Genomic DNA, 13,649 nt, shown 5'->3' on the forward strand with positions numbered 1-13,649 from the left:
GATACTTATATAGCACACTATCCAGAAATCTGCTCCAGGTGCTTTACAAAAACGCTTTTGTTAACATAAAACATATCTGTGTTACATACACACACCAAAATGTGACACACACACACACACACACACACACACACACACACACACTGCATACATACATTTTAACATACATTTGTATCTAACAGCTACCCTAACAGTTACGCACGCATAGGCAGGCACAAACTTACATAAACACATGCACACACAATACACATTCATATACATGCATGTAGTTATGTACACATACATATGTATACACACATAGTCAAACATAGCTAACGCAAAGGAAGTGGACCTGCCACAATTGAACTTATTGCTGAGGGAAAAGGTATATGTATTTGTGAAGAATCGAACGGAGGAGTCTGTGCTGTGCAGACTGCACACGGGGCACTTTTTTTTCTTTTTTTTTTTAACTCGTTCTTGCTGGTTAAAGGGAGATGAAGGAGGCCCCTCGATGTATTCCCTATGAGGAGCCTCTCAGTCTCACCTTGGACACAGACTTTACACGGCAGATTCTCTGAAGACTTTGTTTTGTGATGTCCCTTCATGGACGCTAATGGACGTCTTGAAAGAAGTGAACATTTTTAATTGGATTTGAATGTTTTAAACTCTGGAAGGTTTTGAAACTTTTTGAGTAAAAAGCTTGAAGTGGTGACTATTTTTAATTATTGTACTTTTTTTTTTCCATATACCCTAGATGCTAACATGGCGATAGCCTTGAGATGGCCCTTGTGGTTGGCGAGGCTCTGAGCACTATAACTTGATTTGAATTTGATGTGTTTGTCCAAAGGCAGTGGCACCTCCTGAGTGGTTGGCGAGGCTCTAAGCACCATAATTTGATTTAAGTTTGATGTAGTTGTCCGAAAGGCAATGGGGCCTCCTTTGAGAAACTTTAAACTGGAAAGTGCCGGGAACTGGAACTGGTTTGTTTGTTGTTTTTCTTGCAGGCCAACCCCAGCAGCCAGGACAAAGTGGAGGACCTGGCAGTGCTGCGCTACCTGAACGAGTCCAGCGCCCTGCACGTCCTGCGACAGCGCCATGCCGCCAGCCTGCCACACACCTACGCTGGCCCTGCCCTGCTTGTCATCAACCCACTGCAGCACCTGCCCCTCTACTCGGAGAAGGTCTGTTCATTTTCAGTTCAAGATGGTAAGGGACGGGGACGAGACAAAATGCAGGACAGGACAGTTTTTCTTCTCATCCGATTGTAATGTAATTGTATTTAGATTTTTTTTTTCAAATTTTACCCTCATTTCACCCTCATTTGCCCAGTTTCCCCCAATCCTCCATTCATCCACATCTCCCACCCCGTCTAACCGATAATACTCAAATGTATTCATAAATACTCTAACAAAATGTCTTCAATCACCGATATGTGTGACGGGACATTAAACAAAACTCCTCCTCCTCCTCTTCATCCGATTGACTAGCATCCAGACCACTACTCACTCCGTGTCTGGTGGGGGGGTGGGGGGTGGGGGGTGAAAATTTTTTGCAAGGTTGGGAATCGATCCCGCTTGCTCAGATTCTCTGGCTTCCCAGGCGGAAGCGTTATCTCATGGCCACCACCACACTTTGAATGCATGTTTGATAGTCAGTTGTGTCTGACTATGACCATTAGAACAGCAGAGGAGGCAACTGTTGTCCCAACTGACTGGGCTAGAATTTGATTAAGGTGGAGAGTGTCTTGCCAAAGTTAAACCCCCACTCTCTCGGCCAAGAGGGTTTTAGGACAGCTGGCGTTGGGATGCTTCCCAAAGGCCAGCTAGCCCCCCAAGGCTGCAGCACTAAGAGCCAGTGCAGTCTTGCCTCCTGGTTTGAGAGTCAGAGTCCTTCACAAAAGATTAAGCTGTAAATGACTTCCCACTGCAATTGAGGTCTCAATTAGCCGCTGGCCTGGCTGTAAGCTCATGTCAAACTGTGATATAAGTTGAGCATTGAGTGCATAGAAGATGACTTATCATGGACACACAAGCCAATTTTTACCTGATTTTTATTTTCTTCACAGACCTAAGCACACACACACACACAGAATCCAGAAGGTAAACTTGTGATGTACGTCTTTCAGCTGATCCAGATGTTCCGGGGCTGCAAGCAGGAGGACATGCCCCCGCACGTTTTCTCAGCGGCCCAGATGGCCTACCGCGACCTGCTGAGCACGCGGCGTGACCAGTCGCTGGTGTTTGTGGGGCGCAGCGGGTCAGGGAAGACCACCTCCGCCCTCCACTGCCTCCACTACCTGCTGGTGGCCGCTGGCAGCGTCAGCAACATTTTCACAGGTTAGGGTTCCATTCCACATCGCCCTCCCCACCAAAACGTGTCAACAGAAGATTCACAGGTTAATGTTCCATTCCACATTGCCCTCCCCACCAAAACGTGTCAACGGAAGATTCACAGGTTAATGTTCCATTCCACATTGCCCTCCCCACCAAAATGGGTCAACAGAAGATTCACAGGTTAATGTTCCATTCCACATTGCCTTCCTGCTGAATCTGCAGGAGCACTGCTCTGTTCAGTGGTCTTAGTCTAGGTCTTGTAACATTTACGTCTCTTGGATGGTTCAGCGGAGTGTCATCTCATAAAGGTCCAGAAATGTTCTTGTCTAGGTTTGACTGTTGTAATGGTCTGCTGGCTGGTTCTTCTTTTTGAAAAGGTCCAGAACAGTGTTAGTTGATCATTTTTACAGGTTAGAGAGTTTAGGGAGTTCCAAACTGGTCATTTTTACAGACTAGAGTTCCAAGCTGGTCATTTTTATAGGCTAGAGTTCCAAGCTGGTCATTTTTACAGGTTAGAGAGTTCCAAGCTGGTCATTTTACAGGTTACAGAGTTCCAAGCTGATCATTTTTACAGGCTAGAGTTCCAAGCTGGTCATTTTTACAGGCTAGAGTTTCAAGCTGGTCATTTTTACAGGCTAGAGTTCCAAGCTGGTCATTTTTACAGGCTAGAGTTCCAAGCTGGTCATTTTTACAGGTTAGGGTTCCAAGCTGGTCATTTTTACAGGTTAGAGAGTTCCAAGCTGGTCATTTTTACAGGCTAGAGTTCCAAGCTATTTTTACAGGCCAGAGTTCCAAGTTGGAGTTCCAAGCTGGCCATTTTTACAGGCTAGAATTCCAAGCTGGTCATTTTTATAGGCTAGAGTTCCAAGCTGGTCATTTTTACAGGTTAGAGGGTTCCAGGCTGGTCATTTTACAGGTTAGAGAGTTCCAAGCTGGTCATTTTCCAGGCTGGTCATTTTACAGGTTAGAGAGTTCCAAGATGGTCATTTTTACAAGCCAGAGTTCCATTCCACATTTCCTTACCACTAAAGTTACAGGAGCACAGGTCTGTTCATTGGTCTTGTCTAAGCTTGACAATGTTACTGGGTTTCCTGGCTTGTTTACCTGAGTATCTTTTTGAGAAGATCCTGAACAGTACCGCCAGGTCGGCCTGCAAGTCACCTAGACAGGGACATGTCACACCTCTCTTACAGTCTCTACACTGGCTGCATGTTCAGTGCAGAATCAGCTACAAACTTTTTTCTTTCTGCTTTACAGCTATTTCTGGCACTGCCCCAAGGTATCTTAGAGGTATCATCCACATTGTACATCCCATCCCCATCAGCTGTGTCGGCTTTGCATTCCCTCTGTCAGAACAGAAGTCCTTTGGTCAGCGTTCTTTCTTTCATTGTCTGGAACCAACTCCCTCTGCAGATCAGGCACTCTTCTGCTTCATTCTAGTCTTGACCTGAAAATCCATTTCTTTAAACTAATGTAGAACATTTCAGGCCTCTCCATTGTTCTTGTTGCCTACTTCTCATCTGTGTATGTGTTGTGTGTGTGTTGTGTGTGTGTGTGTGTGTGTGTGTGTGTGTGTGTGTGTGCTTGCTGGGTGATTTTTCCTCTGACAAAGAGTTTTAAAGCAAATGAACAGCTTTTTTAGAAATCAGAAGCGTATAAACAAGCATGAAAAATGATCAGTACCAATACCCTTCTGCAAACACAGATGCAAACAAAGGAGCCCATAATTATGCGCACGTCAGTGTGTGCACTCAAACACACACAGGCATGCACACATGCATGAATTATACCCGCTCACACTATCGAACAAAAACATGCACACATGCATGCATTATACTCGCTCACACTATTGAACAAAAACGCACTCATTCACACACACGCACGCACGCACGCACGCACCCACACACACACACACACACACGTGACATGCATTTTTGGAGATTATAGCAACACACTCTCCACTGGTGAAACCATCGCCACAGTTTCCATACAGAACAAATAAAAATGTTGGGTTGTGACCGAAGACCTGAATACAGCGTCATGACACTCACAGTACACACACACACACACATACACACACACACGCATGCACGCACGTGAATACAGCGTCATCATGCACACACACACACACACCTGAATATAGCATCATCACTAACACACACACACACACACACACACACACACACACTGCCATCAACACTGTCTCACGTTGTTATTGATGTTGATGTTGTTGTTGTTGTTGCTGCCGTGGACAGTGGAGAAGCTGTCTGGCATCAGCACCTTGCTGCAGTCCTTCGGCAACTGCCGCACCCTGCTCAACACCAACGCCAGTCGCTTCACGCAGATCACCACCCTGGACTTTGACCCCTCGGGAGTCATCGCCTCCGCCTCCGTTCAGGTGGGTCCCTTTACCTTAACTCACTGTGGACGAAAGGCCCCCTGATGTGGAGTGATGGCCTAGAGGTAACGCGTCCGCCTGGGAAGCGAGAGAATCTGAGCGCGCTGGTTCGAATCACGGCTCGGCCGCCGATATTTTCTCCCCCTCCACTAGACCTTGAGTGGTGGTCTGGACGCTAGTCATTCGGATGAGACGATAAACTGAGGTCCTGTGTGCAGCATGCACTTAGCGCACGTAAAAGAACCTACGGCAACAAAAGGGTTGTTCCTGGCAAAATTCTGTAGAAAAAAATCCACTAAGATAGGAAAGACAAAAAAAAAACCCAAAAAAACTGCACGCAGGAAAAAATACAAAAAAATGGGTGGCGCTGTAGCGTAGCGATGTGCTCTCCCTGGGGAGAGCAGCCCGAATTTCACATAAAAAGAAATACAGATACAAATACAAAATGATCGGGGCCATACTGTTTACAGCCGTTTCAGACGAGGGGCTCCGACTGGGGCCTTAGTTTTTTTAATTTTGTGGAATGGCACCTTAATTTCCATAATGATGTTATACAGTTATTTGCTAAGAATATCTTAACTGACCTTTTCCACTCTCCACTGTGACCAATAAATGCAGTGTGTGTTGCTGTGCTCGTGAGCAGGAGAGTTATTTACGTGGTGTCTGGTTCACGTGAACAGTGCGTGTCCACAGTAGCGTCTGACCCAGTTTCATCTCCGTCACAAGGCAGACAACAGAGTTAGACGAAGGGGCCCTGTCGTGGCTGTATAACATTCTGAATTTAATCTGTTTCAAACTCTTTGTACTTACCCAGATTCGTTTACAAGTCATAAGTGTGTGCAAATTTTGAACAAAAAAGGATACTTTCATCATCTTACTGTATGATAGCATAGGAAGGGAGGAAGTTTCATATTTTGTGCTCAACTACCTCGTCATGTTACTCATCAGTTTGGTAGGTTTTAGTTCATAAATTTTAACTGTTATTTTTTGGCGATTTTATTGCTCACCCACACAAATGGGTCATCTGTGGGGAAAGTCAGGGGGAGCTAACTGGCAGTACTAAGAATCTGTGGCAAGAGGAGTGGAATACCCAGACGGACAACAAGCTGTCCCAAATTCGTTCCGACCTTAAAGAGATCCTCCCATCAGTCATGAAGAACCGCAAGGAGGAGTCTGTGCGGTGCGGATTGCATGCACGGGGCACACTTTTCTTACTCATTCTTGCTTGTTAACTCTTTAGTTAACTCTTTCACTGCCACGTTTCTGTGTGAAAAACACTCTCCAGCACCAGATATTTTAGACTCGAACACTCTCAGTCACACAGTCAGGTTCATGTCAAAACATCACAGTGGACTTGTTCACTTCAAACTAGGTCAGGGAGTGAAGGTTAGTCATTGTTGTATTGCCCAGGAAATTGGCTGCAGCTGTCAAGTTTTTTGACTCACTTGCGTAAACAAAGTGAGTCTATGTTTTAGCCCAGTGTTCAGTTGTCTGTGTGTGTGTGTCTGTGTGTCCGTGGTAAACTTTAACATTGACATTTTCTCTGCAAATACTTTGTCAGTTGACACCAAATTAGGCATAAAAATAGGAAAAATTCAGTTCTTTCCAGTCATCTTGTTTAAAACAATATTGCACCTCTGGGATGGGCACAAAAAAAAAAAAAAAAAAAATGAAGCCTAATTATATGCAAACTGCATTTACTGTTATATTTATATTTTTTGTATTCTCTAAACTTGGCACTTTGATCCGATATTCTGACCCAACAACAAGAGCAGTCATTATTATCATTTTTTGTTCAAACAGGAGCTTCTTTTGCTAAGCATGGAAGTTTTATTTATTTTGCAAACGTTTTGGTGCAGATAGTAAAAGAAGGGAAATTACTCTGTAATTAATGCTAGGGGACTTAATTTGCCACAAGTGAGTCTTGAAGGTCTTGCCTCTCTTGTTTTACAGTGTGATAAATGGTCTTTTTCACATGACCCTTGTTGTCAACTAAAGTCGCCGATGGCGGTGAAAGAGTTAAAAGGGGAGGAGGCCCCTCGATGCATCATCCCTTGTGACAAGCCTCTCACTTGTGAGACACATGCTCATTGACTGCTGGGATCTGCATGACGTTACAAACAGACAATAAACGGCTGATTCTCTGAAGGCTTTGTTCTGTGATGTCCCTCCATGGAGGCAAAGGGACTTCTTGAAAGAAGTGAACATTTTTAATCAGATTTGAAAGGAAGATTTATAAAAAAAACACACAAAAAAACCCCCAAACTTTTTGGGCAAAAAGATCACAAAAACATTTACTTAAAAAAAAAAAATCTAAATGAATTAAAAAAAATTTCAAGTTCCCCCGAATCCTCAGAATTCCCTGGCTTGTACAAGCAAGGGTTCATCTGTGTGTGTGTGTGTGTGTGTGTGTTATTAGTAGTAGTTCTTTTTTAAAAATTTTTATGTATTTATCTATTATTTAATCACCCTTTTTTTTTCTTTTTTTTTTTCTCAAGGCCTGACTAAGCGCGTTGGGTTACACTGCTGGTCAGGCATCTGCTTGGCAGATGTGGTGTATGTAGCATATATGGATTTGTCCAAATGCAGTGACGCCTCCTTGAGCTACTGAAACTGAAACTGAAACTGAAACTTCCCTGGCATGGGGAGAGCACTGTATAACAAAATTATCTGGCTCGAAACGGGTTAAATGTTATCCAAAGTGAATTGGTGAATTTTTGTGTTGTGGTGAAATTGGTTATCCCCTCTGTTCACGTTGGTCCCAATGCCCCATGTCGTGATAAAGTGTCCTGTTGTGTGATTGGGTGCTGTCCTGAAGCGACAGTGTTGGTGATGTGGTACGATATTGTCCTGATGCTTTAGAATGTTGTCCTGATGTGGCAGAATGATGTGATCAAATGTTGTCCTGTTGTGATGGAGTTTTGTGACGGAGTGTTGTCCTGTGATGGTAAAAACTGTGGCGTTGTGATGGAATGTTTTCCTTTTTTGTAACAGAAGGTAAAATGTCCAAAGTCACCTCACCTCAGCCTCTTCCCAGGAGAGTGTTTGTACCCCACTGTGATACAGAGTTGTCCCTTTGTGACAGAACTGTGCTGTGTTGTGCCATGCTGTGACATGATGTTGTTTGGTTGTGATAGAAAGTTGTCAGATTGTGATAAGAGTGTTGTCCTGTTGTTGTGATAGAATCAGAATGTTCTCCTTTTGTCATAGAATGTTGTCCTCTTATCATAGAATGTTGTCCTGTTGTCATGAAATGTTTTCCCAGTGTAGTGATAGAAGGTTGTCCCCCCTGTTGAGATAGAACATTGTCCTTTTTTAGTGGTGGATTTTTTTTTTTTTCTGAAGTGACAGAATGTTGTCCTTTTGCATTGGGATTTTGTTCTGTTGGAATAATAATAATAATAATTATTATTATATTATTTATATAGCGCTGAATCTTGTGCAGAGACAAATTAAAGCGCTTTTGCACCAGCCATTCAAACGTATGCATAACTCTAAGACTTGTCGTTTCTCTCATTCTTTCTCGCCTTGACTACTGTAACTCTGTACATGTATTGTCTGGTTTGCCTGCTTCATCCATTCAGTCCCTTCAGCACATACAAAACTCTGCTGCCCGACTCGTCCTCAGAAAGAAAAGATCTGAGCAATTTTTTGTTTGTTTGTTATTGTTATCATTATCATTTTTATCAAAATCATCATCGTTATTCTGTAATGAAAGGGTTAGTTTTGTCGTTGAATAAAGAGGGGAGAGATGGAGTGGGTTTCAGCCTGAGGTGGTGCTCTGTGGTGGCAGGTGGTGCTGTTTGAAAAGAGTCGCGTGGTCCGGCGCCCAGAGGGGGAGCCCACCTTCAACATCTTCTACCATCTCCTTGCAGGGGCGGACGCCCAGCTCAGGTGTGTGAACGGATTGGATGATGGACTGAATTTTGGCTGACTGTATTAGTGCGTTTACCTTTATTATCTCATTACTGCATCAAGTGCGGTAAAAAAAACACATGTAGACAATTACTCAACACAAAAACATTAACTCATTCTACCTCATAGCTGCATGCCTTACTACAACTCCCCTGGACCAGCACTACATGAGACCACTGCAGAAAAGACTAGGGTGGTTCACTAAAACAGTGAAAATCGATGGAGAACAGTTGATTTAATCTGTCAAAGCAAGCTTCGTTTTCATGCTTCTGGAATTTGTAAACGGTTCAGTTTAGAATGCCAGCTGTACCAAGCAAGAACGAATGAAATTAGAATAGTGTGTTAACGGGCGCAATAGCCGAGTGGTTAAAGCGTTGGACTGTCAATCTGAGGGTCCTGGGTTCGAATCACGGTGACGGCGCCTGGTGGGTAAAGGGTGGAGATTTTTCCGATCTCCCAGGTCAACATATGTGCAGACCTGCTAGTGCCTGAACCCCCTTTGTGTGTATATGTAAGCAGAAGATCAAATACGCACGTTAAAGATCCTGTAATTCATGTCAGCGTTCGGTGGGTTATGGAAACAAGAACATACCCAGCATGCACACCCCTGAAAACGGAGTATGGCTGCCTACATGGCAGGGTAAAGAACGGTCGTACACATAAAAGCCCACTCGTGTGCATACGAGTGAACGTGGGGGTTGCAGCCCACGAACGAAGAAGAAGAAGAAGAAAATTACTCAACACAAAAACATGAACTCATTCTGTCGCATAGCTACATGCCTACTACAACTCCCCTGGACCAGCACTACATGAGACCACTGCAGAAAAGAACAGGGTGGTTCACTAAAACAGCGAAAATCGATGGAGAACAGTTGATTTAATCGGTCAAAGCAAGCTTCGTTTTCATGCTTCCGGAATTTGTAAACGGTTCAGTTTAGAATGCCAGCTGTACCAAGCAAGAACGAACGAAATTAGAATAGTGTGTTGGTACGAGAAGACTCGTACCGGGTCCACAGGGGAAGTAATCACGGTATGAGTAAATTTGTACCTGGAGTAGAATGAGTTAAACGATAACCTTTACAAAAAAAATTGAATTTTAATTGATGAAAAAAGAAAATGTCTACTGTCGCCAATATGTGTGACAGGACATTCAGTGAAATTCCTCATCCTCTCACACAGCGCAAGACTATGTAAATGATCTTGTGTTTCAGTTGACTGCGTTTATGTACATGTGTGTGTGTGTGGTTGTGATTCCTTGGTAAACTTTTAACAAACTCATTCTCTCCTGAAATACTTTTTGTCTGTGTACATCAAATCTGGCTTTGAAATGGGGGGGGGGGGGGGGGGGGGGGGGGGGATTGGTGCTTATTGCATGTTATAAGTATAATAATAATAATACACTTTTGGGAAGGGCTAAAAAATTATAAAGAAGACAAAATTAGTTTCCGTAGGTTAGTGCTACATTTCACGTCTGATATTCACAAAACTTAAGTATTTCTGATCTGCCCCCCACCCCATCACCGCCTGTGTGTTTGCTTTTGCTGTTGTTGTTATTCAGCGGGAATCACACGTGAGCCATGAAGACTTTGTCTCTTGTTTTTTGTTTTTTATTTATTTATTTATTTTTATCTTTTAATCAGCAGATCTGTTGATTGAGTTACTGGGTAATTACTTGGTTGAGTAATGTTTTGAGTGACATTTTGATGGCAGCTTGGATTGGTTGATGATTGACTTTGTTGATTAAACAGGTTATTGATTGATTGTTGTTGCTGTAGGTGGTGATGGTGGGGGGGCGGAAGGGGGGTTAATTGTTTTATTGATTGATTGATTTAAATACTTGCCTGTTCTTTTTTTTTGTTGATTGATTTGATTGATATGCTTGCCTACGCTTAATTTGTTTGTTCACTTTCTCACGAGCAATGGAAGATGGACTGTGTATGAGGAACAGAGAGAGAAATAGAGAGGGAGAGAGACCGAGAGAGAGAGAGAATAAATGTGAGGAGGGAGGGAAATGGAGGAAGGGGGCAAGGCAAAGTGAGCAGAATAAGGGGGTGGGGGGGGGGTTAGGGAGAAAGAGAATGAAGGGAAAGCAGTAATTTACTAGGGAAAGAAAAAAAGTGCATTGCATGAATTTTGAGAGCAAGTAACAGCAGCGTGGAGACCAGTCGTAGGCAGAAGGGGAAGGGGGGAGATGGGAGAAAAGAGAGAGAGATTTTTTTTTTTTTTTTTTTTTTTTCAAGACCTCTTCTATGGCATGATGGTTTTAAGTCTGGTCTGAAGAGTGAATGGATGTATTATTTTGTTTATGTAAGTTGTATTATTTTTGGTTGTAGTTTCACATTTACTAGGCTCATGTAGTTTGCATCCTTTGTGTTTTAAGTCTATTTGATTTCCCCCCCTCTGCTCCCCCCATTCTTTTCTCTTTCTTTTTTTCTGTTCTTATTCTAAAGGCCCAGCTATGTAGTCTGTGACGCAAAAGTTGTGGACAGTGGTGGAGGTGGAGGTGAGGCAAAGCATGACACCGAAAGGAAACTGACATCATCCCTGAATTAACGTCACATTTTTGGATTTTGGACATTTCAAATTACTGAACGGTTGGCTTGAATTGTCATGAGTCATGCATACTAATAGCACGTAAAAGAACCCATGGCAACAAAAAGGGTTTGTTCCTGGCAGAATTCTGCAGAAAAATCCACTTTGATAGGAAAAACCAATAAAACTGCATGCAGGAAAAAAAAAAAAAGGGTTGCGCTGTAGTGTAGCAATGCACTCTCCCTGGGGAGAGCAGCCCAAATTTCACACAGAGAAATCAGTTGTGATAAAAAGAAATGTAAATACAAATAAATACAAATAATGGAATTACTGTACTAGCAGAGGGTAATGTCTCGACACCTTGACTTGTTGCTCAAGTTCGTAAGCACTAACTGGATTGTAACTAGATCTAGATGTTTCGAGTTGATTTTTTTTTTCCTTGTTTCCTGTTTGCATTCTGCAGTACCTGCCCTGCCTTTTAAAAATTTTTTTTTATACTACTTGAGTTCCCCCTTACCCGACCTTACCTTCCTTTACCTTCCCCTTACCTTACCAGTCGTCATTTGGCATTCGCTGCGTTTTGTCGTTTTGTCGTCCCTGAGTCCTTCTTTCATCCTCTTAAGAAGATAGAACCCCCCCCCCAGCCCCCTTAGCCCCCCCCCCCACCCCTGTACTCTGTGAGTACTACCCTCCCCCCCACCCCCACACCCCCCCCACCCACCTCACACCCCCTGCCCCTCCCCGCCCCCATCCACCGCTCTGCAGCACTTCCGCTTCTTTTCTTCTTTTTTTTTTCTGTGAGGTGACAGCAGCAGTAGGGGACTTGCCTTCTTTGTGGGTGTGTCAATTGAACTAACTGGCTGCAGGCAAAGAACGCTGTTGATTAAAAATCATACCTTCTTTTTTTTTTTTTTTTTTACTGCGATTAACTGATGCAGCAGTGCTGGTAAGATGATTTTGACATCCATCATGGAAAAAGAAATGGATTTTTTTTTTTTTTTTTTCAAAAATGAAACTGCTGAATAAAGTAAATATTGAAAAGAAAAAAAAAAAGGAAAGGAAGAAAAATTCAGTTTAACTGTTAAAAAAAGAAGAGAAAAGCTAAGGACAGAACAGTTTGTTTTTTGTTTTTGGTTGTTTTAGTTTTTTAGGGACAAAACTTCTATTTAGAAAAAAAAAGTGTTATTGTTTTAAGGGTAAAGTTCTATTGAACAAAACAGTTTTTAAAAAAGTTTTTTTTAGGGATGAAACTTGTGTTAAAAGTTTTTTTTGTTTTTTTTTGTTTTGTTTTTTTAATACTAAGGTCAAAACTCCAGTTTTAATAAAGTTCAAGACAAAACTGAATAAAAAAAGATTGGGGGGGGGGGGGGGGGGTAAAACTCAAAAGTTTGGGGGACAAATTTAGACTTAAGACTTTAACATAAACTTTGAAAAATTCTTATAAAGCTAAGCAACCCAGCACTGTTTCTCTCTCTCTCTCTCTCTCTCTCTCTCTCTCTTTCTCTGTTGTGTGTGAGTCAGGTATGTGTGTGCTTGTATGTGTGTGTGAGTGTGTGTGTGTGAGTCCCTGTGCAGTTGAAAGAATAGGCCATGCCAAAAATTTTAATTTTTGAATAAAAAACATTTTGAGTTCTGAGCTCATTTTTTTTCTCTCGCTCCCTCTTTTTTTTTTTTTTTTTTTTTGGGGGGGGGGGGGGTGGGGGGGGGGGGGGGTTACTTTTGTTTTGGGGTTTACTCAAAACAGCAAAACATTGATGACTACCCTGTGTGTTCGTTTGCTTTATATCCTGACAAATACACATGAAGTGCTGTGTATGGCAGTCGTTTATCTCATTTCTGTTCTTGTCCAGGAATGAACTGCACCTGCAGAACCTGACAGAGCCCAACCAGTTCATGACCCCTCTGCAGAAGGTGGGGGACTGTGTGTGTGTGTGTGTGTGTGTGTGTGTGTGTGTGTGTGCGTGTGCAACTCAGCATTTGTATATCACTGTGTGTGTATGTGTGCATGTGCGTGTGTGTCTGTGTGTGCATGTGCGTGTGAGTGTGTGTGTGTGTGTGTACTGTATGGTACATACAACAGGCACGAAAAGGACTCTTATGATTTACAGATACACATAGAAGAAAAAAAAACCCCACCCATTTGCACTCGTATGTATGCACAATGACTCACAAAAAACATACAGAGTGACTCATGATGTCTGTATCCAAGTGTTTTCACAGACAAACGCTCTTGTTTATAAAGATGGGATTCAGCTTTTGGTCATCAGACCCGGGGAAAAGGGGGGAGGGGGGGGGGGGGGGAAGAAGAAGAAAGAAAAGAAAAGAAGTAGAAAGTGCACTGTATCGAACATGCAGAAACGTTTGGTACTTCTGTAGGGGTCTGTTTACTTTGCATGATCGATCTTTGTGGAGTTATCTCTTAGTTTTGTGTTGTGGTGGTGTTTATTTATTTATTTTTTTTCCTATTCAGCTGCACACACTTGGCACAAACT

General features: G+C 42.7%; 1 protein-coding gene across 1 annotated transcript in view; it reads left to right on the forward strand.

The window, feature by feature from the left end:
• LOC143288492 (unconventional myosin-XVIIIa-like) overlaps positions 1-13,649 on the forward strand; it is a 195,818-nt gene that overhangs the window by 51,906 nt on the left and 130,263 nt on the right. The window contains exons 3-7 of the mRNA XM_076597058.1: positions 984-1,160; positions 2,105-2,315; positions 4,568-4,710; positions 8,504-8,604; positions 13,008-13,068. Coding sequence (XP_076453173.1) covers positions 984-1,160; positions 2,105-2,315; positions 4,568-4,710; positions 8,504-8,604; positions 13,008-13,068 — 693 coding nt within the window. The remainder of the gene's footprint in view (positions 1-983; positions 1,161-2,104; positions 2,316-4,567; positions 4,711-8,503; positions 8,605-13,007; positions 13,069-13,649) is intronic.

The sequence above is a fragment of the Babylonia areolata genome, chromosome 12, assembly GCF_041734735.1.
Source record: "Babylonia areolata isolate BAREFJ2019XMU chromosome 12, ASM4173473v1, whole genome shotgun sequence".
Lineage (NCBI taxonomy): Eukaryota > Metazoa > Mollusca > Gastropoda > Neogastropoda > Buccinidae > Babylonia > Babylonia areolata.